Here is a 27,820-nt window from a genome sequence, read left to right as displayed (position 1 = left end):
TGTTATAAAATCAAAAAATTTTTATAACAAAATTAGTTTCTGTCACATTTAAAAAAAACACAGATTAACCCTAGCTTTCTCTGCTAGGGTTTTCAAAAATATATTCCTTAAGTCGCCGCCAGCAGCCGGGCCATTCCAAAGCCTCCGATCTTCGCCCACCTCCGATTATGACGGAAGGAAATAATGTTCGACCAGCAGGTACTCGTTTCTCCATAGTTCTTTTTTCTTTTTTTTATATATATGCAGCTAATGAAATACAAAAAGAAACAGAAAGAAAAAAAAGCAAAAATAAAGAAGAGAAGAAGAAAAGAACCTTCTTTCAAAAAAATTTTGATTTCTTTTTCTATTGATTTCGTCCCAAAAAAACAAAAAAATCCCCCTATGCAAAATGCTACAATCGGCTTTATATAGCCGAATATTACAGAAATTATTTAGTTTTTCCTCTCTATTTTTTGCTATTTTCTTTGTTTATTCTAGTGCTGTTCGTAGTTTGTTATAGGTGCACTGGAGGAGAACGTGCGTTGTACGAGGGCGACGTGCTGCGACGTTGGGGCGGTTGCTGCGGCGCTAGTTTGTTGCTAACTGCTTAAGGTTTCTGTGTCTTGTTTTGTGTTTTAGGCTAGTGGGTCTGTATTGGGTTTGGGTTAGTACAATTGGGCCACATACATGGACCGTTTATTATTTTATTATTTTATGTTTATTTATTTAGGCTCGGGCTTAAAATTGGTTATTATAGGAAGAATATGGTAAGTAAAATAGTTAAGTTGGTGCCTAGTTGAAAATGGTAGGTTTGATTGTCACGCTTGAGATATGTGTCGGTGTATGGTTGATTTTGTTTATTTTAAGGTAAGGTGAAGTAGGTATTAAGATTGTATGGCATGCCTTAGTGTGTTTTGACATAGGTTCATTTCGCATTTGATTGAATATATTGAAATGGATAGTTTTGTATAGGTTGAACTCATATTGAATTGGTTTTTATTAGAAATGGCTAAATGACTTGTTTTGGTGTGAAGTGTTATGAGTTTGGGATGTTTTTAGGTGTACTAAGTTAAAAAAAATATTGTAGGTTGTTTGGCTCACTTTGCACTGGGACTCAAAATGGCATTTTTTTTACCAAAAATACGAGCACAATTGTATCATTTAATATAAAAAAATTAATATAAAAAATTGATTCGCGCCTGTCAAATAGGCGCGATTAAAAAAACATATCATTTCGATAATTAATCTATCTGACAACCTATTTCGGTATTTAATTTTTTTAATATATTTGGGTAAAACCTCGATGTTTACATGTATAAAAGAAGCATGTGTGAACTTAGTAAATGTTAGGATACAAAAGATGCATGTGTGAACTTAGTAAATGTTAAGATACAATTGGAATGCCAATAGGGTCTTGTGTGCTCTTGTACGGGATTTATTGCAGATGTTACTAAGGTCTAACATTTGTTATGGACTCTCAAGTGTTATGTGACACGAGTTTAGTTTGGACGAGTAATTTGATGTGTCATTATAAAGGTTTAGCCCGGACAAGTAACTTAAAATATATATATTCAGTTCGGATGAGCAATTGGTCTAATGAAGATACCTTTGTATCCAAGTCCATTTGCTAGGGTTTACTGGGTGAAACAATTTATATGAAATGAGAAATTGAAACGAGATGAAATGAACTTCATGTTCAAATGGAAAAATATTGATTGAATTGAGCATGAAAAATGGATTGGAGTAATGTATTTGACATGTATGTGATTGTATTATCCTTTTATTGAATGGTTTTTTGAGATTGGTTATCTAAAGTGACATGAATTGGCATGTTAAGTAATTGTGGCATCATATGGTTTTGATTATAAGTTAATGCTTACCTTGTTGATGTTTTGATTTGTCATGTCTAACCAAGTCATGTCAAGTTAAGGTAACTTGTAATGTCTAGATAAAAGATAAGGTAAGTCTTGTACTATACATAAGAACTTACAAAGCATTTTATATGTTTATGTTGTTTGTTTTCCCTTTCCTTATAGATTATCACCTTACAGAACTTGTCAAGTTGGATCGTCTCGAAGCTCACACTATCACTGAATCAATAGTTATACGACCATTTTGAGTCTAGGGTTGTGGCATGTATATAAATATCTTGGTGTAATCCTTAATGTATGTAAGTATCTTGATGAGTTGAAAATTATGATGAATGTGGTATATGATGATTTTGAATGTTGGTCATGGCATGTAATATGGTTGATGCATGATTTGGCAATGTTTAATGCTTTTGGAAAGGAGAAATATGAATCCATCTAAACCCGGTATGTTATAATTGGAAGAATATGGTAAGTAAAATAGTTAAGTTGGTGCCTAGTTGAAAATGGTAGGTTTGATTGTCACACTTGAGATATGTGTCGGTGTATGGTTGATTTTGTTTATTTTAAGGTAAGGTGAAGTAGGTATTAAGATTGTATGGCATGCCTTAGTGTGTTTTGACATAGGTTCATTTCGCATTTGATTGAATATATTGAAATGGATAGTTTTGTAATAGGTTGAACTCATATTGAATTGGTTTTTATTAGAAATGGCTAAATGACTTGTTTTGGTATGAAGTGTTATGAGTTTGGGATGTTTTTAGGTGTACTAAGTTAAAAAAAAATATTGTAGGTTGTTTGGCTCACTTTGAATTGGGACTCAAAATGGCATTTTTTTACCAAAAATATGAGCATGATTGTACAACATCGTAATGTGGTGCCAACAGTGAGAGACAACCGACATTGATATGCTCAAAGTCACGACATAACTTACTATGTTGGCGATGTCACGACTTGGAGGATGTGAGGTTGCAACGTCAACCCTGAATTTTCAAAACCTTACAATCTGTTTCTAATACAAGTTGGGTTAACAAGAGCTTTCGTAAGCTCGTATAATACTCGAAAATGTTTGTTTAACATAATTTGAAGATGATTGACACTTAATTTTATGTACGAATGTTTAAATGTTGTCTAATTAACTATTGTTGCTCCAGCAACTAATGTAGCATCTTGTAGTTCAGATCCGACAATCGAGTCAGGCAAGGGATGTTACATAATGTCACAATTAGTTGCCTAACAACATAGGTATCCAAATAGGTTAGGCATTATAACATATCCAGAACATCATCAAATCATACCAATTAATGCAAAATCATAACGATTTCATATACTATCATCAATTCAAAAGTTTATACCATTTCAAATGAATTACAGATCATATTAGTTCATCGAGTTCAATTCATTTCATTTTCCAATTTCCAGATTTAATTTCAATGTTTCACCCAATGGAACCATATTAAAGCGGACTCGGATACACAGGTGAATTACACCACATCAGGATAGCTCGTATGAGCTTAAACTACACCACACCAAGGCATCGAAGTGCAAAGCCCATAGACATCAAATGTTTAAAATTTTTTTATTACATCCCTCCACCACACCAAAGTCTCTGTAGAGACAATGAATACTCAATGATTCGCAATAAATGTTATACAAGTGCACATATGACCATATTGCATGCCAATCGTATACTAATCTTTTACTAAGTTCGCATAGGCATCAATATTCATATTTGCATTATCATACCCTATAATTATTCATATTTGCATATTCATACCCTATATTCATTCACATACATATCATACCCTGTAATTTTTCACGTTTGCATTTTCATACCTTGTACATTGTACTATCACATAGCAACCACTTATCTCATTTCATTTCAAATTCTATTTCTTTTTAATAATCATATATGCCAACGTCTATTAACATATCAAATTATGTTCAAGCATAATTACAATGAAATAAAAACAAGCATACATATAACACAAGGAAATGTAGTAAGTTTCAAATGAACTTACCTTTTCAAAACACAAAACGAGTAGATTCTTCAGAGACTATTCCACAATTTTTTATTTTCCTCTATTGGCTCCACTTTGGTCCAATTCTTGATCTAGATGAATGGTCGAATGCTAGGAGGGTTTTGAAGCTTTCTTCAATATTTTTCTATGATGGACAGTAAAGGAGGAGGAAGATGATGGCATTTTTCCACTAACTCTCTATTTATACTATGATTAATCTTAATTAACATAATCTTTGGTTTTTTTATTTTAATTATCATTAATCAAGTTAGTGGTAAACAACATCATCATCCACAATCCTATAATTCAAAATGGTTTAATAACCATTTTATCCCCTTTGGATAATTGCTACATAGGTCCTCAAACCTTTTCTTAATTAAAATTTAATAGCGATTAGACTTTTACAATTTAGTCCTTGAGCTTTGGTTAACTATTTTATTGATGAAATTACTCGACCATTCTTCAATATATTTTTATATTAACTCTGTAAATATTCCTATTTAATATTTACGAACTAGATTTACGAAAATAGAGTCCCAAAACCGTATTTTCCGATACAACTGAAAATCAGGTCGTTACACATCTTCTTGAGCAACCTAGCCCACAACCCTGATGGAAGCCCTAGTTTCTTTTTTCCATTATATATCTTTGAAGTGGGATTCTACTTGCCTCTACACCTTTATTTTCAAGAGGTTTCAATGATAAGTAGGCTTGCATAAAATAAGATCGTAAATTTGTCCAAGTTGCAGATTTGACTTAGTGCTCCAGATGATCGAAAAGAAACTTGAATTTTGACACAACTTGAAACACAAACAAATCCAAGTCAGATTTATGAATGAAAAACACAACAATTAAAATAAATAATTAAGATGAAAAAAATAAACAGTTAAATAAATCAAAGATTTGTACAATTAAACAAGAATAAGATAGAATAAAGAAGATAAATGGAAAGGAGGAAAGTGGAGTGTAGAAGTCCTAAGGAGCCTTAAAAACCAAATGAATCTACAACCCCCCTTCAGACGACTCTAATTTCTCTTTCAAGAAAGAAAACTTAGAAAAAGCTTGAAGATGATCCCACAATTTGAAAAGATTGTTAAAACTCTTCTAAAAGAAAACTTAAGAGAAATTTTTAAAAAGAAAACTCAAAAATAATTTTATTAAGTGAATAATGAATGAAATAATTCAGTTGTGTACAATAAAGAGGCCTTTATATAGGCTAGCTAAGTACACCTAAATAAAACTCTCAAGTATACTAAAGCTCTAGTTAATATAAATAACAAGTAGTTTTAAGCTAAACTTTCTTATTGACATAAAACTCCTAAATAACTTTAAATACTTAAAAATTAACCAAAATTCAGAATAAATAAATAATAAAATAATAAAACTTAATAAATACAATATTGGGCTCGTATATAGTAAAATTTAAGCCTGAAACTCGACCCAATATGATTTAAACTCGAATAAAAAGCCTGAAACTCGTAATTTTCGTAATAATCCCGTCCAGAAATTCTGCTCATGCAGTCTTCACTAAAACGGTCATAACTTGAGCTCTCAAACTCGAAATTGGGTGATTCAAAGTGCGTTTTGAAGCTAAGAGACAGTTATTCAAACACTATGCAGACATCTAAGCCCATAAATTCCTGGATTTCATCCAAAAATTCGTCACAATTTGACTTAGCTTTTTAGCTTGAAAATTGGCAGTTGCTTCGATCTAAAATCATCCACTTTATATGATCGCCTATACGGATCTACTAGATATATAGACTTTAATTTCATACATTCGTTCGGTACCGTCCACTTGCTATAATTCATTTAACCTTATACCATGTTTACGTATGCATACGAGGGACTTTTTCATTTATGTTCATTTCAGGGAAGCCGGATAAATAGGCATCCATGACATCTAAGTCTTGAAAAAAATAGATAAGATTTGCTCTTGGCCCCATCGACTTGGATAAGGAAAATTTTGCCTTGATTCGCTATTGACTTGTTAAATTCTTTGCCTAAAGATTTAATTTATTGTATGATTTATTTATTTATTTTGGTGAATTACAATAATAGGGTAAAGCCCGAACAACAAATGCGACTAGCGCGAATCGAACCCAGGTCACACCTAGGGCAATGAACACCATTGACTATCAGGCCATCACATAAGGTCCTGTATGATTTATTTAATTTGACTATATTTTGTATAATCAATTACAAATTTATTTTTATTCTGAGTTGAAATATATATCATGCAATAGGATTAAATTGGATCTTTTTATTTATAATTCCTTCAAGATTTTAATTATTCAATAGTTGGTCCCTCTCGTTAGCTTTAATTGGGTGAATCAAAGATTAATAATTTATTTTCGCTTTCAATCATTTTTAATACTGTTATCTTGATTAGATATTTTATTAGGTGTTACATCACAATTTTTATGTCCTTTGAAATTTTAATTATATGCAAGTTAACCCACGTTTTCACGATGTAAGTTTATTATATTTTCATAATTTATTTACAAATTAAATTCAATAAATTTGATTGAAACATATATATTTGAAGAAATTATGGTTTTAATATACTAAAACTTCCATAAGTTTGAAAATGTAAAACTTATTTAAATATATTATCAAAGCAATATAGTAATTAAAAATCGAATTAAAACCATTATTTAATTCAAAATAATAAAGACATAATTAAAATCATTATTTAAAAATTAAATTACACCATAATAAATTTAATAAATTAAAAACATTTTGATATACATAGTTTAAACAACATATTAAAAATAAAAATTTGATGGTAATAATATATTTAATACTTTTTTAATAAATATAAGAGATAAAGGATGGGCATAATCGAATTTAAGCTCATATCAAGCAGATATATGACAAAAACTTTAATTACCATTCCACGCAAATAGAATATATATATCTATTTTAATTTTAATAAAAATAATTTGAACAATTTCATTAATATTTACAATTAATCCGTGCATTATATATATATATATATATATTTATATAAACTAATTATTATATTTTTTATTAGGGTAAGGGTCTAAAATTTGAACACAATATCAAAACTAGACATATATTTAAGCAACACAAATTATTTCACACTCCAATTTTTTCCCCAAACTACATCAATTAATTATTACATTCAATATTTATTAATTGGATCAATGTTTCACTAAAATCATTGTTGTCTAAGTTAGGCATTTTTGCACAAATGAGGGGACAATGACTTTCCATTAGATTACTGTGTCGATTGCTGCCATCCCTATTTTAAGCTTACAGTATATAATTGGGACCCAAACAAAAACAACACAGTGGCCCACTACCCAAAATTCCTTACTCTTTTCAAACAAGTATCATGATTGCTGTTTTACTGTTTTAAAAAATTAAATTAGTTATTTTTGTTAAAAAAAATTTTAATTTTATTGTTAAAATTCGACATGGTTGTCAGAATAATCAGATAGTTGCACGTGACATGCTACATGTTAGGGGCGAAACCAGAAAATTTTGTTAGGAGAGCGAAATTAAATTGTGATTTTTACGATAGAAAAATTGCAATTCCGCCATTTTAGTAGAATATATCTTTATAATTTTTAAATGATTAAATCAAAATTTTATATTTTTAAAGGCCAAAATATAATTTTATCTTTATTAATTTAAATTTTTAAAAATTCTAAAGGGCCATATAAAAAAATTTCCATTTTAGGGGGGTTAGGGCCCCTACCAACCCCTAGTTTCGCCGCTGTTACATATATTTCATTTTAACGTATAAGAATCAATTTTTAACAGTAAGAATGGATACAATTTTTATTAGAATGATCGGTTTATTCTTTAACCTAATGTATAGAGATTAATTTTTGTATTTTTAAATAGAATAAACAAAATGTAATCAACGAAGATTGAAAAGAGCAGACCAACCCACTGAAAGCTGAAGTTTCCATCCTTTTTCTAAGTTTAACCATTCGCGCAATAATAATACAACCTATCTCATCTAACAAAGCTTTCTTTGTTGGTTGGACTGTTAGTAAAATGCTCAATATCCCTTAAATAGTATTGAGGTTTGAATTATGTGGACGGAGACTTTAAATTTAATCGAAACTTAATATAATTATTGGATACAGATAGAATAATTTTTTTTACAAGCTTTTATATGATATAATGGTCAGATTATGATTTTGGTCTATATATTAAAATATATATTATACTTAAATAATGGTGAAATTTAGACTAAATATATATTATACTTAAATAATGGGCAGCCTAGTACATCAATTAACAATTTAAAAGAGTAAATGGTTAAAACTTTAGGTTGATGTTCAAAATTCGAATCCTAATTTATTATATTAGTTGAAATATGCTTTAAGATTCTTCTCTTTTTTTCATCACGGATTTGAGTTATTAAAATGGTGGAAGATGAGATTCACGATCATCTCGTGGTTTTCACGTTTTTCTTTGGAGCTAGGATCCTTTTCTTTGATAAAGAATCACGTCGATCTTTAATCTCTTTTGTTAGGATTCTTTTCTCTGATAAATTGAATCGAATCAAAATCATAGATAAAAAATTGCACAAAATTCTAATTCACATATAGCATTACATATTAGATCAAAGTTCATGTGCAAATTTAGCATTTATTCTTAAATTTTAATCAACTTAATTTACAATCCTAATTACTTAAATTTTCACGTTTAATAAATATAAAAATAACGGTATTGTTTTGGTTTTAATCTCTTTACTATATTAAAATTTGAGATTTAATCCTCTATTTTAATTTGACATAATTTAATCTTTTTACTTTTATATTTTTTAATAGGTCAAAATTGATAAACATTTTAACTTGTTTCTATTAAAGTGATAATGTGAATTTTACCGCAAGAAAATTATCCAAATTATTTTAACTATAACAAAGTTATTAATTGAAAAATCTGCATCATCATTTTATCGATGGTAGCAATGTTATCAATTTGAGCCTTTCTTTTGAGTTAAAATGTGAGGCTGCCACGTATTGCTATGTTATTTGTCGTCAATTCAATATTAATGTATTTTAACAGTGTTAGTTAGATACCTAAAAAATAACAAGTTTACTTATGATTTTTAAGTTTAGGTATCAATTAAATAAAAATTAAATACTAAATAGATATAAATTGTCAAGTTTAAATACTTTCATATATATTAACCCTTTTAATTTTTATTAAAGATATATGTTCCATATTCAAATAATCAACAATCTCTCGACACAGTGATAAAAATATTTATATTATGACATGAGAATTTGGCTTCCATCACTAACAACACCATCCTAATCTAAAATATAAAAAGAAAAAAACCCTTCAAATCAGTTATGAATTATGATCAATCACACAAATGTAAGTGGTTGCTTCAATGGTAGACTATACAGCGTACTGCCACTGCCCATAGCCATCGCCAAGTGGCCACAACAAAGGCAGCCTGCACCCATGCCCTGCACTTTTTCCACCATTGCCTTTCACAAAGTTTACGTCCCCCTAAATTTTAGCCTCCGCAAAACAATATTTTTATTTTGGCATGAGGATTTGTTTACTTTTTTTCACTTTAAAAAAAATTTTAACCCTTAAAATTATGTTTTTGATAAAATAATTTAAAAATAGATAAATAAATTCATATTTGTTAAGTTTATTGATATGACATACATATAAATTGTCACTTAGATGACACATCAGTATTTCATTATTTTTTTAAAAATTTTAAAAATTATTATTGTTTGTACAATATCATTATAGGCTCTAATCATATCTGCTTTTTTGACACAAAGTCTAAAATTACCCATAGTCCCTCTCCAACCCATAAATAGGAAGATAAATGCACTTTAGCGCCCTCGAACTCATATTCTCCTGTATTGACAACAATGTTCATACCAATCGAGCTAAGATTTAATCGTTAAAAATTCTAAAAATTATTTTTAAAAATTAAAAATCATTAAAATCATTTAAAATATATAAATATATAATATTTTAAAATATTAATTAAATGTTGACATCTCTTTATGTAGCAACCCAAATTTATACAACATCAACAAAGTTAACAAACATTAATTTTTCTATCAATTTTGGTATGATTTGATAAAAATGCAAGTTCAAGAATAAAAATAACTGAAAAATTAAATGAAGAATTAAAATATATTTTTATTAAGTTGGATAGCAAAATAAATCATTGTACATTTCCTCCTTTTATATATATATTTGCTATTATCTACATACACTTTCTTTATTTTAATTTCTCCAAATTCAAATTTTTTAATTATCTTAACTAGATTTCAACCAACGTGTACAATCAGAATATATTATCAAAAATATATATAAAAATATAAATATTTTTTATTAAACTCAATTATCTAAATTTCAAAAGATCCAATTATATATATTTTTTAATAAATCTATAAAATACGAAAAATTAATTACTAAATTCGTTTGAATAGTTAAATGGTTGTTTGTGAGAAAACATTGTTGGACCTAAAACCGCCTTCATTTCGCTATTTGTCTCTCCGGCAAGAAATTCTAGAAGTATAGTATATGTTTTTGGAAGACCCTTAACTTTGTGGTATTTCTTTGGCACAAAAGTGTGATTGTTTGGACGAAGCAGAATTATTGCTAGTTGGGAATAAAGGGTCTAAATGCTGTGTTTTTGGTGCTTGAAAATGGGTATTAACGATTTACAATAGTTGTGAGTATGAGTAGGAGTCGGAATGATGGGCAATTGTGTTTTACCCCCTTTTGTGTCTTCTGTTTTTAGCTTTTCGGTTTGGTTTCTTTGTCCCCTTTAATGTTTTAATAGTGTGTAATAACAACTTCATTTCGTTTTCTATTTGTCATGGATAGTGCAATTGCAGGGATTGATGGTGTTTGGATGGGGCATGCTCTTGGAAAGGTAGTCGTGTATTCACTTCCTAATTTTTTATGTTGATAAGTCACAATTCCATTACATGATGCTAAATGCTAATATGTTGGACCAATGAGTTGTGGTGCGAATAGTTAGAAAATCGTTATAAACGTTTTCACCTAAAATTTAATTTCTTAGACAGAATCTTCATATAATGTATTTTAATATCACAAAATAAAAACAATAAATAACACTAGAAATTTAATATGGTTTGACAAATTACGAAAATGAGAGAAAAATCATCTTACGAAGAAAATGATAAGTTTTGAGATAATTTAAAGTATATTATGCTATTTCAAAGTAAACTTCAGTTTAATAGGAGTAAGTGGAAATAAGTGACAAAACTAATTTTAAGTATAAATCTATCTCAGACTTGTAATATGCGATTACAAAATTAATGACTATTTTGGAATATATTAAAATAGAGGAGGAAAAGTGAAATTAAATCAAATTTCATAATGTGTAGAATTTTAAGTTAATAGAGGGTTTTCGAATAATAAGTGCATAATTTGCAAGAAGAATTTCTTTTTGTCATTATCGCTAAAGCCAGAGAGAAATCTAAATTTCAAGTTTTCAACAGGAAAAAGAAGAAGAAAATAAAAAAGCTGTCATTTTTAACATTTTGAATGCAGTCAAAAGCCAAAACTCCAATTTTTTTTTTTTTAAAGTGTTGAAAGAAAATGGGAGAAATGCTACTGCTAGTGCTAACTTTACTAGTGTCATTTTCACACTGAAACCCATTATTTTTTTTCCATCACTTTCCCTAGAGTTTTTTTAAGTACTCACCAATAAAGAAATACCCAGAAAGCCTACATACCCAGAAGGTCAGTTAACCTCTTGTTTGTTTTGGTTTATACCCAGATCGATTTAGGTTCAACTTTTTTTTTTATCTGTTTACTTGGAATTTGCTTTATATAGGAATTGGGTGTTTGGATCATGTGATCGAAACTTTAGTTTCTGTTTGGTTGATTAGAAAGTGAAAGAACAGAAAGAAAATGTAAGGTCTTTTTCGAGTTTGAGGCTATTGATCATTTGAACAATAGTGAAGAAAGCACCTCTTGGAATAGTTAGATTGAGATTTTCATTTTCTGATGAGTCTTATGTAATTGTATGGACTCTGTTTTGAGATTAATGATGTGAGTTTTGATTTAAATGTCTTGCAATTTAGCTGTTCTGATTATCTGTTAATCTAATGTTGCACTTTTGAGAATTTGGTGAAATCTTGCACTACCTGATGATTTTGATAATTGACTATTAACCTTCCTTATGTATTTTGCAAATGTATTAGTATGGAAGTGAAGTTAAATTGTATATTTTTCGTTTCAATTTCAATCCTTTAACAAATATGTGTTATGTTTGTAGATATGTACAAGAACCAACTGCAAGAGTTGGCTCAAAGAAGTTGCTTTAATCTGCCGTCTTATTCATGCATCCGAGAAGGACCTGATCATGCTCCTCGGTTTAAAGCTACTGTCAATTTTAATGGAGAGACTTTCGAAAGCCCTACATTTTGCTCTACTTTGAGACAAGCCGAACATGCTGCAGCTGAAGTAGCTCTAAATACGCTTGCCAACAGAGGCCCTTCCAAAGCATTGGCTGCTAGAATTTTGGTAAGCGTTCAACTTAAATTTTATCTACTATCGAGCTGGACTTACTTAGATGCCATTTTCCTACTCAAATTTGCATTAGGCAACCAATTGTTTTGCATCTGTCTTTGAGCTGGACTTTGCAGTTATTGATTATTCATTTCGGGAAAAAAAGAAGCTAAACTCTTTAGAGTTTATCTCTACTGCACAGGATGAAACTGGTGTCTATAAGAATTTGCTTCAAGAGACTGCTCATAGAGCTGGTTTAAATCTTCCAGTCTACACAACTATTCGATCTGGACCAGGCCATGTTCCTACCTTTTCATGCATGGTTGAGCTCGGAGGGATGAGCTTTACTGGGGAACCAGCTAGGACGAAGAAAAAAGCACAGAAGAATGCGGCAATGTCTGCATGGTCTGCCTTGAGAAAGTGTATGATACCTTTCCTTTTTATTAAAAGGCTCCTACTTCATTTAGAATCAAACAATTGCATTGTTTATTCCTTCCCTCGGGAGGCTTTTGGGGTTAGACAATGAAGAAAACATATGAACTTAGCTAGGCAAACAATGTATGTTTCTTTGTATTCACCCACATTGAAAAAGGTTTCAATCAAAGGTTAAAGAAAGATCATTTTAATATTAGTTGTTATTTGAAAAACTTTCTTATTTATTTTCTATGGTTTGAAGTTTTTCTTGGTCACTTAATCTAGTATTGTGGTTGCAGTGTCTAGGTATGGTTCATCTTCATCTTCACCACCTTCCTTGGAGTCTCGAGGAAGAGAAGAACAAGTGCAAACTGTCATTGCTCGTTTTCTTTCATCATTACAACCATCAGAATCAAAGCAGTGTTTGCAATATGATTGCCAGTATGGAAAGTCTAGATCAATTCCTGTATGTATAGACCTAACCCAATCAACCCCGAACCTATACTCAATGCAGAGTCAAAGTTGGCCTCACCGTTTCTCTCCTGAAATATCTGTTCCTATATACCAAATATGGCAGCAAGAACATTTAATGCAGCTGCAAAACCACCTGTTTACATTCCCCGTTCCTCCAGTTCCTCTGCCAAGACCTCAGATTCTTCCATATATGCAGTCAATTTTACAACCAGGTTGTCACCCGCCCTTTCAAGTTCGAGACCAAGAATCTAATGTTACTACACCCAGACTAGGAATTGCTACCTCATGCCCTCCTCTTTACCTCTGTAATCCCTCCACTTCTCAACCATTGATGGGTAGATCTACTGTGACCATTCAAGAGATACACGAGGAGATAAAAGAAGAAGCATCCAAATACACTCCTTCTGATGTCGTTCCCAGTCAATCTAATGTCGAAACGTCTGTTGAAGAAACGAAACAGGATGTTCGCAAGCAGAAGTATGTTAAGTTGGAAAGCAAAGTCGAAAACGATCATAGGAAATCAGGTGCTGGTTCCCAACATGCTGTTGAATCTAATCTTAGACCACACTGTTCTTCAAGAGCAAGTTACTATAGAAATTCTCGACCGCCATCCTCCGAAGCAGTGCCTATGCTGATCAGAACAATGAGCCCTGTTTCTTCCACGAGACTGAACACTCAAAAGCCGACATTAACTCAAGTGCCTGTCCCACCAAGAATGAGAACAGGAGCTCCACCATTTTCAACCAGACCCAGGTTCGAAAGAACGAACCTTGGCGGTATGCGTCCCACTTCCATGGCACCACCAGTTAGAATAAGATCAGTTGTACCAGTGTGCTCGGCTCCACCACCACGAAAAACACCAAGTTTCAACCAGGACAAAGACAAGAAAGATAATGTTTCAGAGGATGTTTCAACTGCAACTTCGGAACTCAATAAGCTTAGCATGTAGAGGGAGAGCTGTTTCATCTTTTCTTGAAGTAGTTAGAATAAATAAAATAGTTGCTTGCTAAAATCTGTATAAAACTGAAAATTCATATTTTTAATTTAAGATTGGCTCTAATTACTATAATAATTATTATAATAGTGAGGGTTAAAATGTAAATTTGTCACTACACTACCAATGAATATTGAAATTGGTCACTATACTTTATTTTGATTAATATTTGCCATTATATATTAAAAATATAATTAAATTTGCCACACGACTTTTATGTGATTCAATTTTATTATTAAACTTGAATTTTATTGAATTTTACCACTAATCTTGATTTTTTAATTAAAACTTATCAATTAATATTGATTTTGATGATTTGAAAGTAGGTTTTAAAAATATATATTATTTCAAATATTTTATTTTAGTAATTAACAAATTAATTTATAAAATATTAAAATATAATAAATTAACATAGAATTTTTATTTAATAAAAGAAAGACTTGTAAAATAAAAAATAAAAAAGATTTAAGTTTATTTTTATAAGTAAATGTTTTATTAATGCTTGATGCTATATTAATTTATTATTTTTAAGTATTAAATTATAATCTTAATTTTTATTAAAATTTTCATCTAAATATAACTAAATTAAAATTGAATTGTAAAATTCAATAAAAATCAAATTTTAGTGACAAATTAAATAAAACAAAAGTGAAGTGGCAAAATTCAAAATAGAACTAAAATATAGCGATAATTTTATCTTTTGTTATAAAATAAATACAGAGAAAATAAAGATGAGAGAGCGTATTTTCTTGATTTTCCGAGATAGGTATAAAAGTATAAATAAAGTAGAGATCTTCTTCTAGAATTTAAAGTTGATCAAAACTTATTTTGATCATGATGGACATCTACTTAAGATATTTATAATATCTTTAACTTAAAAGTACAACAATAAATATCTATAAAAAATTAGTTATGGATTTGAATTATATTTATGTTACTTTTATATATTATAATTATATTTAAGATATTATATATGAACGTGTTCATGAGTTAGGTCGGACCGAGTTTGGGCGGGGTCTAAGCATGATATTAACATACTTTAGGCTTGCCTAAGTCTGGTCCGGCCCAAAATCTGGGTCTAAAATTTTGACAAATCTGCCCATATTTGCAAAAGAGTAACCTAAGCTCATTTTAAGTTCGTCCATATTATTTTTTAATTTTTAAACTTTTTATTTTATTTTATTTTAATATTTAATAATTTTATATATTTTTTATTGAAATTTTATATATAGTCATCTTAACATTATTTTAATATTTACATTAGAGTTGTATTATATATTTAGTAAAGGTTTGTTTTTTTAATGTGATCTAAATTACATAATATATAAAGATAACATACTATAAAGTAAAAACAAAAGAGAAGTAAGTATGTATTAATAAGATAATAAGGCCTACCTTCTCTGGCACGTCTCTGTCTGCCTTCTCTGGTAGGGTTTTGTTTTATTGTTTTTTCAGTCTATTGATTTAGCGGCGGCAGCTGGTTTTTTCGTTAGCACTTTTTGGTGTGATTTGGTGTTTTGGTTCGCATACATCTACAATTATGGAGACAGAGCTTGCTGGGCTGAAGATTAATGAGGAAGAAGAAGAAATCTTATAGTTTCAATTTGAGCCAAGAACAGAAACAGAGGTAGAGACTTTTAAATTAGTGGGATGTTTTTTAACTGCTAGCACTATTCACTTTCCAGCGATGAAGAGCACAATGGCCAATCTATGGCATCAGTTCGGGGGGTGCAAATTCAAGATCTAGGAGGGAAAAGATATCTATTTCAGTTTTTCCATGTTATGGACATAAAGTGGGTGTTTAAAGGGTCCCCGTGGACATTCAATAATCATCTACTACTTCTACATAAGTTGCAACTGACGGAGGATCCATTAATTGTTCCTTTGATCTATACCCCTTTTTGGGTACAAATTCATGATTAGAGGTGCTCATGGGCCGGGCGGCCCGGCCCGGCCCGACTGCCCGCCCGAAATATGGGAGGGTTTGGGTAAAAATATAGGCCCGAAATATGGGATTGGGCAAAAAAACGAGGCTTGTTTAGAAAACGGGTCGGGCCTCGGGCACCACTTTTTGGCCCGGGCCCGGCCTGATATAATAAATATATTTATTTTTTAATTTTTTTTAATTTTAAAATATTTTTAAAATATTTTTTTATTATTTTTTAATTTTAAAATATTTTTAAAATGTTTTTAAAATACTTTTTTTAATTTTTAAAATAAATTTTTGGTATTTATTAAAAAATGGGTAGGGCAGGCTTATGATTTTTCCGGGCGATCTGGGCAAAATTTTAGGCCCATATTTGGTAAGTGGGTGGGCCGAGCCTAGGACCCTACCGACCCATGAACACCTCTATTCATGATATTCCTGCAGGTTTTTTTTCAAAAAGACTGGCAATTCAATTGGGAAACTTTATAGGCACTCATATGGAGTATGATGGATCAAATCTGGGGAAAGAAAACCGAAATTTTATGAGAATCAGAGTTCAAATTGATGTAAGATACCCTCTGAAAAGGAAGAAACAGATCTTATTTTTTGGCAAATGTTCATATGTCAGATTTAGATACGAACGACTATCTCTTTTTTGCTTCTATTGTGGGTGATTGGGACATAGCGACTCATTTTGTGAAACGAATATGGCATTAGGAGTGGAAGTTGGGGAGATGGGATGGGATCTATCTTTAAGAGCTCAATCTCGAAGAGCTCTAGCAATGAATAGCGTTTGGTTGCGAGAAGAGGAAGAAGATTTGGGTGGAAATAAAGAAGAGATTCAAGTATTAGGATCTAGTACAAGAGATTTAAGGAGAAGCTTGGGACAAAACAGAAATATAGATCCAATATTAGGATTTAATCTGGAAAGACAATCATCGATCTTCAAAAAGGGTAAAACTTCGTATACTTTCATGGATCATGATTTAGAGGATAGGGTGTTTTCTATGGAGGAAGGGAAGAAGAGAGCAAGGGGGAGATTGAAGACGTTCTTGCCAAGGAAGAGAATAGCACTTTGGAGTTAAGGAACCGAAGAGTTGGAGATGCTAATATTGTTATATCGGCGGCTGCCAAGAGGCAAGCCGACCGGTCACAATGAAAATCTTAAGCTGAAATGTCCGAGGTTTGGGGAGCCCACGGACAGTGCATAGACTTCAGCATTGGCTGAGGTTATACAGTCCCCATATAGTATTCTTTATGGAGACAAAGATTGACAGAAGGAGAATGGAGCGAATTCGAAGAAGGTGTGCTTTCCTCAATGGAATTGAAGTGGACGCAACAGGATCTTGAGGTAAATTATGCATGGCTTGGCGTGGGGATATCAGTATCAGACTTCAAAGCTATTCCAAAAGTCATATTGATGTGCTAATTGAGGACGTAGAGGGGGAAAAGAATTGGAGATTTACAGGATTTTATGGTTCTCCTTATTCGAATAAAGAAGAATCATGGAACTTACTGAGACAATTGAGTAATGTAAGGGAGTTGCCTTGGATGGTTTGTGGTGACTTTAATGAAATTTTATATGGCTTTGAAAAAAAGGGGGGTTTACCTCGAGAGGAAGGGAGAATGGAAGCTTTTAGAACGGTTTTAGAGGATTGCAATCTTAGGGACATGGGTCACTTAGGAAAGAGGAAATCTGCCAGAAACAAATATTCGAGAACGATTAGATAGGGGAGTGGCTACGGAAGAATGGATTTCTTTGTTCCCGGAATTTCAAATTAGACATATGTCTCACTCTTTTTCAGATCATTGTCCGTTGCTCATTACTACCAAGCAAGAGGATAAGAAAAAAATTGATAGAGGTTTTAGAGTGCTGGAGGACAGTTTCTTTTCTTAAGTTCAAAGTATTTTTAGGGAACGACCAAAGGTGATGTGCTAAGCAAGATGGAAAGTTTGAAGAGAGGTCTTATAGAATGGGTTGATAAGATACAAAATAGCAGGAAAGGGAAGAAAATGATGTTAATCTCAAAACTGGGTAGTTTGGAGGAGAATGAAAGAAATGATGAAAATTTGATAGAGCTCATTGACACAAAAATTCAACTTAATTTTGAAATTGAAAAAGATGAATACTATTGGGAACAAAGGGCGCGGGTTAATTGGCTAAAATTTGGGGACAAAAATACAGCGTTCTTTCATAAACAGGCAACCCAAAAACGTCAAAGAAATTTTATCAACAGAATGGAATCAGATGATGGTAAGGAAACAGAAGATATTTCAGAAATGGAGGATATTACCAGGTTGTATTTCCAAAAGCTGTTCTCGACTGGGAGGAGGGGAAATTACAACAGAATTCTGGTAGGAATTAAGCAATGTATCTTCGATGAGGACAATCTGAAATTGAAGGCAAAGTACACAAAAGAAGAGATCCGTGAGGCACTTTCAGAATTAGGCTCAACAAAAGCACCAGAAGAGGATGGATTCCCAGCAATATTCTACCAAAAATGCTGGTCTATTATCGGAGAGGAAGTTTCATCGTTCTGCCTTAATCTACTGAATGGAGGTATGGATGTCAGCTCAATAAACAAAACGAATATAATTTTAATTCCTAAAATTCCTAATCCTGTGAATATCATCAATTTTAGACCAATCAGTTTATGTAATGTGCTTTATAAATTGTTGGCCAAAGTTATTGCAAACCGTCACCATCTCGTGATGAATAGATGTATTGATTTAGCTCAAAGTGCTTTTGTTCCTGAGAGACTAATTAGCGATAAATTTTTATTAGCCTATGAAGTTCTTCACTCTTTGAAGAATAAAAGAATAGGAAAAAAAGGGCTTATGGCAGTGAAACTAGACATGAGTAAGGCATATGACAGGGTTGAATGGTGCTTTGTTGAAAAAATAATGAAGAAATTAGGGTTTGATTCAGAATGGGTTAACAAGTTGATGAAATGTGTTTCAACAGTATCATATTCAGTGGTTCTCAATGGCGTCAATGGAGAAAGTTTTTTCCCGTCTAGAGGCCTTAGACAAGGAGATCCTTTGAGTCCATTTTTATTTCTGTTTTGTGGAGAAGGACTTTCTAGTCTTCTAAGGCAAGCAACGGAAGGAATTTTAATTCAAGGAGTGAAAGTTAGTAGAAATGGTCCGCAGATTTCACACTTGTTATTCGCGGATGATTGCATTCTGTTTAGAGAAGCCACAGAGAGAGGAGCTACTGTTTTGAAGAATATCTTAAAGGAATATGAGCTCAGTTCTAGCCAATGTGTTAATTATAATAAATCCACAATCTTCTTCAGTACAAATACGCAAGAGGAAGAAAAAAGAGTTATTGTTCGAATGCTCAGTGTTCGTAGATCGAATAATCCAGAAAGGTATTTAGAACTTCCAAATTTAGTGGGCAGAAGAAAGAAAGTAGCTTTTCAAAGCTTGAAGGACAGATTAAAACAAAGAATTGATAACTGGAGTGTTAAATACCTCTCTCAAGGTGGAAAAGATGTTTTTATTAAGGCAGTATTACAATCAATTCCAACTTATTCTATGGCGTGTTTTTTACTTCCTAAGTCTCTTTGTAACGAGTTGGAAGGTATAATAGCCAGATTCTAGTGGGGGAAAATCGGGGAAAGAAGGGGATCCATTGGTGTGCGTGGAAGGATGTGTGTGTCTTGAAAGAAGCAGGTGGCCTTGATTTTAGAAAACTTGATAAATTTAATATCGCATTATTAGCTAAACAGGGTTGGAGTCTTTTTAATTTTCCAGATTCTTTGTTAGCCCGAGTATTGAAAGCTAAATAGTATCCGAATGCGTGTTTTCTAACGGCTCAATTAGGAAATTTACCTTCGCTCACCTGGAAGAGTATTTGGTTGGCAAAAGGTATTCTTGAAAAAGGTCTCTGCTGGAGGGTTGGCAAAGGGGATCGTATTTCTGTTTGGGAGGACCTCTGGATTTCGGGCAATGAAGACGACAGATTGCAAAATCATCAGAGAGATGGAAATATTAAGTTAGTTTCGGGTTTGATTGATGTAGATAGAAGAGAGTGGAAAGCTGATATAATTTCTTTTACCTTCAATGCAGAAGTTGTTAAAAAGATCTTGCAAATTCCATTGGCAGCGACAGCAAATGAAGATTTCCAAGTCTGGAGAGGAGAACCCTCTGGCAATTTTTTGGTTCGGAGCGCCTACAAACTATTATAGGAGGGTACTCAAAATCCTATTAATTTACAAACCGAGACTAAATTTTTTTACAAAAAACTATGGAATTTACAAATTCCCCCGAAAATCAAAGTTACAATATGGGGAATCTATTGGAATTACATTCCTACTTTTGCAAATCTGAAGATCAAACGAACAGTTGTAGATGCTCGATGTCCTCGATGCAAACTGGAAGAGGAGGACTATAATCATATTTTTCGTGGATGCTCTATAACAAAAGAAGTTTGGAGACTCACACAGTTATCATGGATACTTATTAATACTCAAGATACTTTTTGGAATTGGCTTACATGGGTTTTTAGTCGCAGGACAAACGAACAGTGCCGACTTTTCTGTTGCGGGCTTTGGATCATCTGGACAAGCAAGAACAAATTTGTTTACGAAAACAGACAAACAACAAGCAGGGATATCTCTCATAAAATTTCAGATTTTCTCTCTGAGCTAAGAGGAATCGAGGAGAAGAAACTTAACTTGGCAGGAAATGGTGTTCCGCGAACTGTTGGGAGATGTACGAGAATCTCAGTTTACTTTGATGCGGCCTTTGATCAGCAAAATGCAAGATCTGCTTCGGGACTTGTTGTTCGAGGCGAGGGTGGGGAGATTTTAGTCTCAAAGTCAGTTATCCATACCAACATTGCAACTCCATTCGCGGCAGAAGCACATGCAAGGTTACAAGCCTTAGAGTTAGGAAGATCTATGGGGCTTAAAGATTTACAAATAATGGGAAATTCGAAAACGATTATCAAAAAGTGTCAAAGTTCAGAACAAGACAGATCGGTCATCGGAGCAATCATCAAAGATATTCAAGAGATTAAAACCAATTTTAATAGTATATGTTTTTGTTATATTCTGAAACTGATAATATTTTTGCCCATTTGGTTGCAATAGAAGCTTTAAAGAAGGGAGAAGAACATTACCTGGCTGGGGCGATTCCAAATACTGTCCGACAAGCAGTGGAGAGGATGAATCCAAGATATTAAGATTAAGAGCAAAAAGGTGACTGTTGGAAGGAGTAGCAAACGGAAAAAAAGATTTGGGGAAATCTGCTACTATTAATGGTTGGGTCGGTGATGGGAAATGAAAAGATAATGGAGGCCAGCTGTTTCTGATCAACTGAGATTTCTAGAAGCATTATTTTCTTTATTTGTATTTTCTTATTTTATTAGGGCCATTTCTTTTTTCAGTTTGTTTTTTTGAATATGGGCCAATACGTTGGAGGCCTGTTCTGTTTTTTCTTAGTTTTGTTTTAGGTCTGCTTAACTGGACTACTAAGCCTATTTGGCTCTTTTATTATATCTCAGTTGAAATTTCAAAAAAAAAATACTATAAAGTATTATAAACTTAAACGGATCGGGCCGGACTGAGCCAGGCTTGGGCCTTGAATGTTCAAGCCCGAGTCCATATTTTAAATGGGTCTAATTTTCTTGCTTAATCCCATTTTTCGGGTCTAATATTTTTGCCCAAACTCTTCCAAATTTCAAACAGACCTTCGAGCCTAGGCAGATAACCCAACCCATAAACAAATCTAATTATATATTATAATTTAATTTGACAAAATAAAATTTTAATTAAATTATTGTCATGAATCAATCATTGAAAAATATCCAAAGTTCATTTTTTTTTATAAAAATACCTAAATATACCATAATCTTTAAAGCCTCAATTTTATTGTTTATTTTTATATTTTTTTTCTTTACATATTATAGATGTGTTTAAATCTAGTTGGGTTTAAGCTTTTAACTAATTTTATTTTGTTTAAATAATTTATTGTTTACCATATTAACTATCATATTAAGGCCACAAGATATTTTTGATATACTTTATATTATTTGCTACATGAGTTAGATTTTTTAAATATGATATTTGTGTTTTTTTCTAATTTGATATTTATATATGATAAAAGTTATATATTTTAGTTGGTATTTAAAGGTAAAAATGTTAATCCTTTAGTGTTTAATTTGGATTTTATGATTGATTTGATAAAAGTTAATTGCTAATATTATTAGGTTTGAATTTTCTTGATTTTTAATATAATAAATTTAATATTAGTTATGAATTTGTTTAATTTTACGTTTAGTTTGTCAAATGCATTTCGACTGATGTGATTTAATTTGAGTTTTATTAGTTAATTATGAATTTCTATCAAAAATAACTTTAAAACCCGAGTTAAACACTAAAAAATTAACAAAGATACATTCAAATACCAAAATGTATGACTTTTGTCAAATACAAGTACCGCATTGAATAAAAAAACAACACAAGTACCATGTTAGAAAAAAATGTCAAACTCGTGTAACAAATTGTGTGTTAAGGCCCTCTTTGATACAATGTTGAAAAAATTCAATCGATTGAAAATTAATATTTTCAACAATTTAATTTTTCTACAAAAGTTGTGAAAAATGACAAGGACTGCTTATCATTTAATAGAGAATAAATTCAATTGTTTCTTATTTTATTACATTTCATTTAAGATTATCTTATCATTTATCAAAAATCTAATTATTTTCCATATTTAATTTTAATTAATATATGAAACAAAATTTATAATTTAAATTGATACGTAGGCCCTATTTGATATTTTTAGCAATTTAATTTTTTAAACATGTTTGATAATCCATCATGAAAACTATGAGATAGAATTTTTTATAATTAATAGAGAAAATTAACATTTTCATTGATTTATTTCTTTTATACATGCTTGATAATCCAAAATAATGAGTAGATAAGAGCTGCTAACACTTGGGAGAATATTTTAATTTATTTATTTAAAAATTGAGTTTTGTTTAAATTAAGGTGAAATGTTCAAAATTAATGATAAAATGTAGAGTTTTATTTTTATAATTTAAAATCTATATTTATCAAATAATCTAATTAATTTTAACTTAAATTTTCAATACTTATTTTTTAGTACTTAAAATTTCAAATTATCAAACATCATAATTTTTTAATCATGTTTGATAACTCACAATTAAGTGATAAATAGATAGGACCTATTTATTACTTAATAGAGATATATTTTATTTTATATTATATTATTTTTATCAAAAAAAAATCTAATTATAGATAAATTTTATAACTTAAATTAATGCTTGAATATCCTACATCATCAAACATCAAAAATTGCAAAACAAAAAGTAAATAAAAGAGAAAAAAAGAAATTGTTCTAAAAAAAAAAAAAGAAGAAACCCTACTGCAGAAATCGTAATATACGGCAATATAAGTGGCGACTTAAAACCCTAAACCCTTCTTTCTCTCTCTCTCAATAACGCAGCAGTCCAAAAATACTTAGGTAAAAGAAATTTAGGGTTTTCTTGAGTTAGTTTCTATTTTCCTCACTGTTCATCTGCTTGTTCCTGTGATTTTACTTTGCAATTCTTTTTCTTGGTGGTAGGTCTTGTTTACTGTAACTTCAACTCTAATGGGATCATTTAGAAGAGCCTAAATGTTGCTTTTTTTAGCACTTTTTTTTTTTTAAATTTGGAAAAAGAAGAATGATTGCTTTTTGATCATGTTTGGGGACTTTTAAGTTTAGTGGGTTTGAAGTTTGATTGTTTGTTGACCGTAAGTTCATTGTGATGATTTTAGGTCTGTTTTTTGGGGGGGAAGGTTGAGAAATGCTTGTGTTGTTCGAGACTCCCGCGGGCTTTGCCCTTTTCAAAGTATTGGATGAAGGGAAGCTAAACAAAGTTGAGGTATTTTGATCTTTAAATCTTTGAGCATTATGTTGAAATATTTTTTCTAGAATTTAGTTTTGAGCTGTGAAAAAGGTCTTGATTGAATGAAATTAATGGCTTTGTAGTTTAGTTTATGGAACTTTTCAATTTTGAATTGAAATTGAAATTGAAATTTTTGTTGTTGTAGGACTTGTCGAAAGAATTCTTGGCTGCAGATTCAGCAAGAAAGGTTATTATTTATGGTTTAGAGCATTTTTTACTGTGGATCTTCTTTACCTAGGAACTGGCCGATAATTTTTATGATGTTATTAGGTTGTCTCGTTGCAAGCCTTTTCCAAGTTCGAAAACACAGCAGAAGCATTGGAAGCTGCAACGAAACTACTTGAAAGCACGCCCAGCAAAGGTTTGCGCAAGTTCTTGCGTGCTCATTGTGATGGTGAAACACTAGGAGTGGCTGATTCAAAACTTGGAAATGCAATTAAGGAAAAACTGGTCTGTTAATACTCTTCAGATCATGTGGTGATTTTCCGCTGTTCCATTCAGTTGAATCATATTTTAAGTGGAACTACTTGTATGCAGAAAATTGATTGTGTTCACAATAATGCTGTTATGGAGCTGCTTAGAGGGGTGAGAACTCAATTGACAGAACTCATCTCTGGTCTAGGTGCACAAGATTTGGCTCCTATGAGTCTTGGTTTGTCTCATAGTCTCTCTAGATACAAGCTGAAGTTCAGCGCCGATAAGGTACTTTTATGTTATGATAATTTCTTGCAAACTTGATCAAACATTATCTATTTTCTTTTTGAATGGGAGGGTTTGTGTCAAAAAATTACCAATGGTAGAAATATGTAATTAAGCTCGTATAAGATTTGGAATATCAGAGGAGGGATAACTTTAGTGAGATAAAAATTCATTTTACAGTGTACTAGTTCGTAGCATTTGTTTGATTTGACGCTAATGACCTACTGATTACTGAATGAAAGCACTAAAAAATGTAAAATGAGTTAACCGTTTTCATAGAGCTAATCCTTTAATGCTGATTGAGAACTTCCATTAAAAAAGGATGTCCTATTTATGTAAAAGTTTATCTCTGCTAAACTAGTTGCATCTCTCTTATTTGGTTGGTGTTATCTGGGAGAGGCGTTAATATGTATAGGTGGTATATATAAGGTGGAATTTTTGTGCTGTCAGATATCTGTTCTGTTTTAAGGAACTTCAATAACATTATGAGATGTAGTTCTTTGGAGCTATCATGACAGTATACCTGTATCATTTTAGGTTGATACTATGATCGTTCAAGCGATTGGGTTGCTTGATGATCTTGATAAAGAGCTCAACACGTATGCAATGAGGATTCGTGAATGGTATGGTTGGCATTTTCCAGAGCTTACTAAGATTATACAGGACAATATACAATACGCCAAGGCAGTGAAGCTAATGGGTGACCGTGCTAATGCTGCAAAGCTTGACTTCTCAGAGGTAAGACTTTCAATTTATTAATCAGAAAGCTAATCTCCCGAGCTTTATTATCAACTGTTCCAATACATTAATATGAAGCTTATGATTGGCTTGCAAAATACTGTACATAAAGTACTTGAAAGTAACTGTTTCCTTATTCTTTTTCTTTCCTTGAATTTTGATAGATATTACCAGAAGAGGTTGAAACTGAAGTGAAGGAGGCAGCAGTTATATCCATGGGAACTGAAATTAATGACCTTGATCTTATTAATATCAAAGAACTATGTGATCAGGTTCTAAATCTTGCTGAATACAGAGCACAACTGTATGATTATTTGAAGAGCAGGATGAACACTGTTGCTCCAAACTTGACTGCTCTTGTCGGTGAACTTGTTGGTGCTCGCCTTATTGCTCACGGTGGCAGTTTGTTGAATCTTGCAAAGCAACCTGGAAGTACTGTTCAGATTCTTGGTGCTGAAAAGGCTCTCTTCAGAGCTCTTAAGACGAAACATTCTACTCCGAAATACGGGCTTATCTACCATGCATCCTTGGTTGGTCAGGCAGCACCTAAGCACAAGGGGAAGATTTCCAGGTCTCTTGCTGCGAAGGCTGCACTGGCAATTCGATGTGATGCTCTTGGAGATGACCAAGATAATTCCATGGGACTTGAGAACCGAGCCAAGGTAAACTATAAACTTGTGTTTGGCTTATTCTTCCCCTCATCCCTTCCAATAAATAAATGCCTTACATGCTATACTTTTTAGCTTGAAGCAAGATTAAGGGCACTTGAAGGCAAAGAATTGGGGCGTTCTGCTGGTTCAGCTAAAGGCAAGCCGAAGATAGAAGTCTATGACAAGGATCGGAAGAAGGGGGCTGGGTTGATAACTCCTGCTAAGGTCTGTGCATCTGAATTCATCAGTTATTACGTTTAGTGTTTTTAGTCCTTTAAGTGGTTAGTGATACAATTTTTTCTATACAGACCTACAACCCTGCAGCAGATTCACTTATTGGGCAAATAACAAACTCCACTGCTCTAGAGGAGCAAGACACGGTCCCAAAGAAGAAGAAAAAGGCTGAGGCCAAACCTGCTCTGGCAGAGGAAGCAGTGGATGTGCCTGCCCATGAAGAGAAGAAAGAGAAGAAGAAAAAGCAAAAGAAAGCTGATCAGGAGGCAGTTTTACCAACAAATGAAAATGAACCCGAAGAAGAGCCTGCGCCAAAGGAAAAGGAAAAGAAGAAAAAAAAGAAACGTCAGGCTGAGGATGATGGGGAGAATGTTGAAGTAGAAGAAAAGAAACAGAAGAAGAGAAAGCATGCAGAAGAAGAAGAACCTGAAGTGCAGACCAAGAAAGAGAAAAAGAAGAAGAAGAAGAAAAGTGAGGATTGAGGTGGGGAAATCAATAAAGTTTGTGGTGATTGGCTGCCTAACAAGTTTTGGGTAATATAGGGTTTTAGACACTTGTGCTTGTAAAATGCGGTATTTTTTGAGATGTTGATTATCTTGTAGTGTTCATTAAACCTAATTTAGATGTATTTTCAGCTTCTTTATGGATACAATTGCAAGGATATATCAACTTTTCTTTTTAATTTAAGTTCATTTTCTTATGGAAATGGTAACCAATCCCAGCTACTCTTCAAGCATTTACTCTACTTTTACTTCCTAGTTAGCAACTAGTTATGAAGTATATTATTATTCAATGGGAATACCAGCGTGCTGAATGACTTTTCCCAAAGTTTAACAACACTTGAAACTTAGAAGTTGTGGGAGCTGTGCTGAGACTGATACAATGGATGCTAAGCATTGGATCTTGTTTGATAATTTTCATATCTTGTGATAAGATTTAGCATAATTCGCTTTGTTGTTACATGTGAGACAATAATGATGGTAATGCCTGTTACTCTCCTCTTGATGTCTTAATTATACTGTTTTTTAACTTTTTCACATAATATCACGGGGATTGAAGTCAATGCTTGGGATTCTGTCCCTAACAAACAAATATCTAAAATTTGTCTCAGGGATCAGTTAGATGGTGCTTTGCCTCATTGCCCATCGTTGCTGCTTGATGAATCCTCCAAGCTAGTTTTAGCCTGGAAGCAGTATTCTGTTTTCGAAGCAGAAAATGCCAATAGCTACGATACCCAAAGTCAAGAACGAGTTTCAAATACGGATATATATATTGTATTCCACACAAATATTTCAAGAAACATAAATAGTCTGTATTTGAGACAAAGCATGCAATTCCTATTTACATTTGCTCATTTGGTACCACGCAAAGCATCAATGGTTTC

The 27,820-nt window shown here is 32.1% G+C and overlaps 2 protein-coding genes across 5 annotated transcripts; both read left to right on the top strand.

The window, feature by feature from the left end:
- Positions 1-11,441: 11,441 nt before the first annotated feature.
- LOC105804742 (double-stranded RNA-binding protein 2) lies at positions 11,442-14,410 on the top strand. Of its 3 annotated transcripts, none has more exons than XM_012637476.2 (4): positions 11,442-11,608; positions 12,147-12,394; positions 12,582-12,801; positions 13,093-14,410. In XM_012637476.2, exons 2-4 carry the CDS (start codon positions 12,149-12,151, stop codon positions 14,214-14,216), a joined length of 1,590 nt encoding a protein of 529 aa, XP_012492930.1. In that variant the 5' UTR covers positions 11,442-11,608; positions 12,147-12,148; the 3' UTR covers positions 14,217-14,410. The 3 variants fall into 3 exon arrangements, with proteins under 3 accessions (XP_012492930.1, XP_012492931.1, XP_012492932.1); XM_012637477.2 differs by lacking the exon at positions 11,442-11,608 and adding an exon at positions 11,626-11,781; XM_012637478.2 differs by lacking the exon at positions 11,442-11,608 and adding an exon at positions 11,791-11,920.
- Positions 14,411-23,536: 9,126 nt separating this feature from the next.
- On the top strand, positions 23,537-27,142 carry LOC105804741 (probable nucleolar protein 5-1). Of its 2 annotated transcripts, none has more exons than XM_012637472.2 (9): positions 23,537-23,688; positions 23,985-24,091; positions 24,261-24,302; positions 24,386-24,565; positions 24,653-24,817; positions 25,352-25,552; positions 25,717-26,214; positions 26,296-26,427; positions 26,511-27,142. In XM_012637472.2, the coding sequence occupies exons 2-9, from the start codon at positions 24,014-24,016 to the stop codon at positions 26,916-26,918; spliced, it is 1,704 nt and encodes a 567-aa protein (XP_012492926.1). In that variant the 5' UTR covers positions 23,537-23,688; positions 23,985-24,013; the 3' UTR covers positions 26,919-27,142. The 2 variants fall into 2 exon arrangements, with proteins under 2 accessions (XP_012492926.1, XP_012492927.1); XM_012637473.2 differs by having other exon boundaries at positions 23,658-23,786.
- Positions 27,143-27,820: the final 678 nt, after the last annotated feature.

The sequence above is a fragment of the Gossypium raimondii genome, chromosome 11 (assembly GCF_025698545.1).
Source record: "Gossypium raimondii isolate GPD5lz chromosome 11, ASM2569854v1, whole genome shotgun sequence".
Taxonomy (NCBI): Eukaryota; Viridiplantae; Streptophyta; class Magnoliopsida; order Malvales; family Malvaceae; genus Gossypium; species Gossypium raimondii.
The sequence above is the reverse complement of the archived record's forward strand: the minus strand, read 5'-3'. Positions and strand labels throughout refer to the sequence as shown.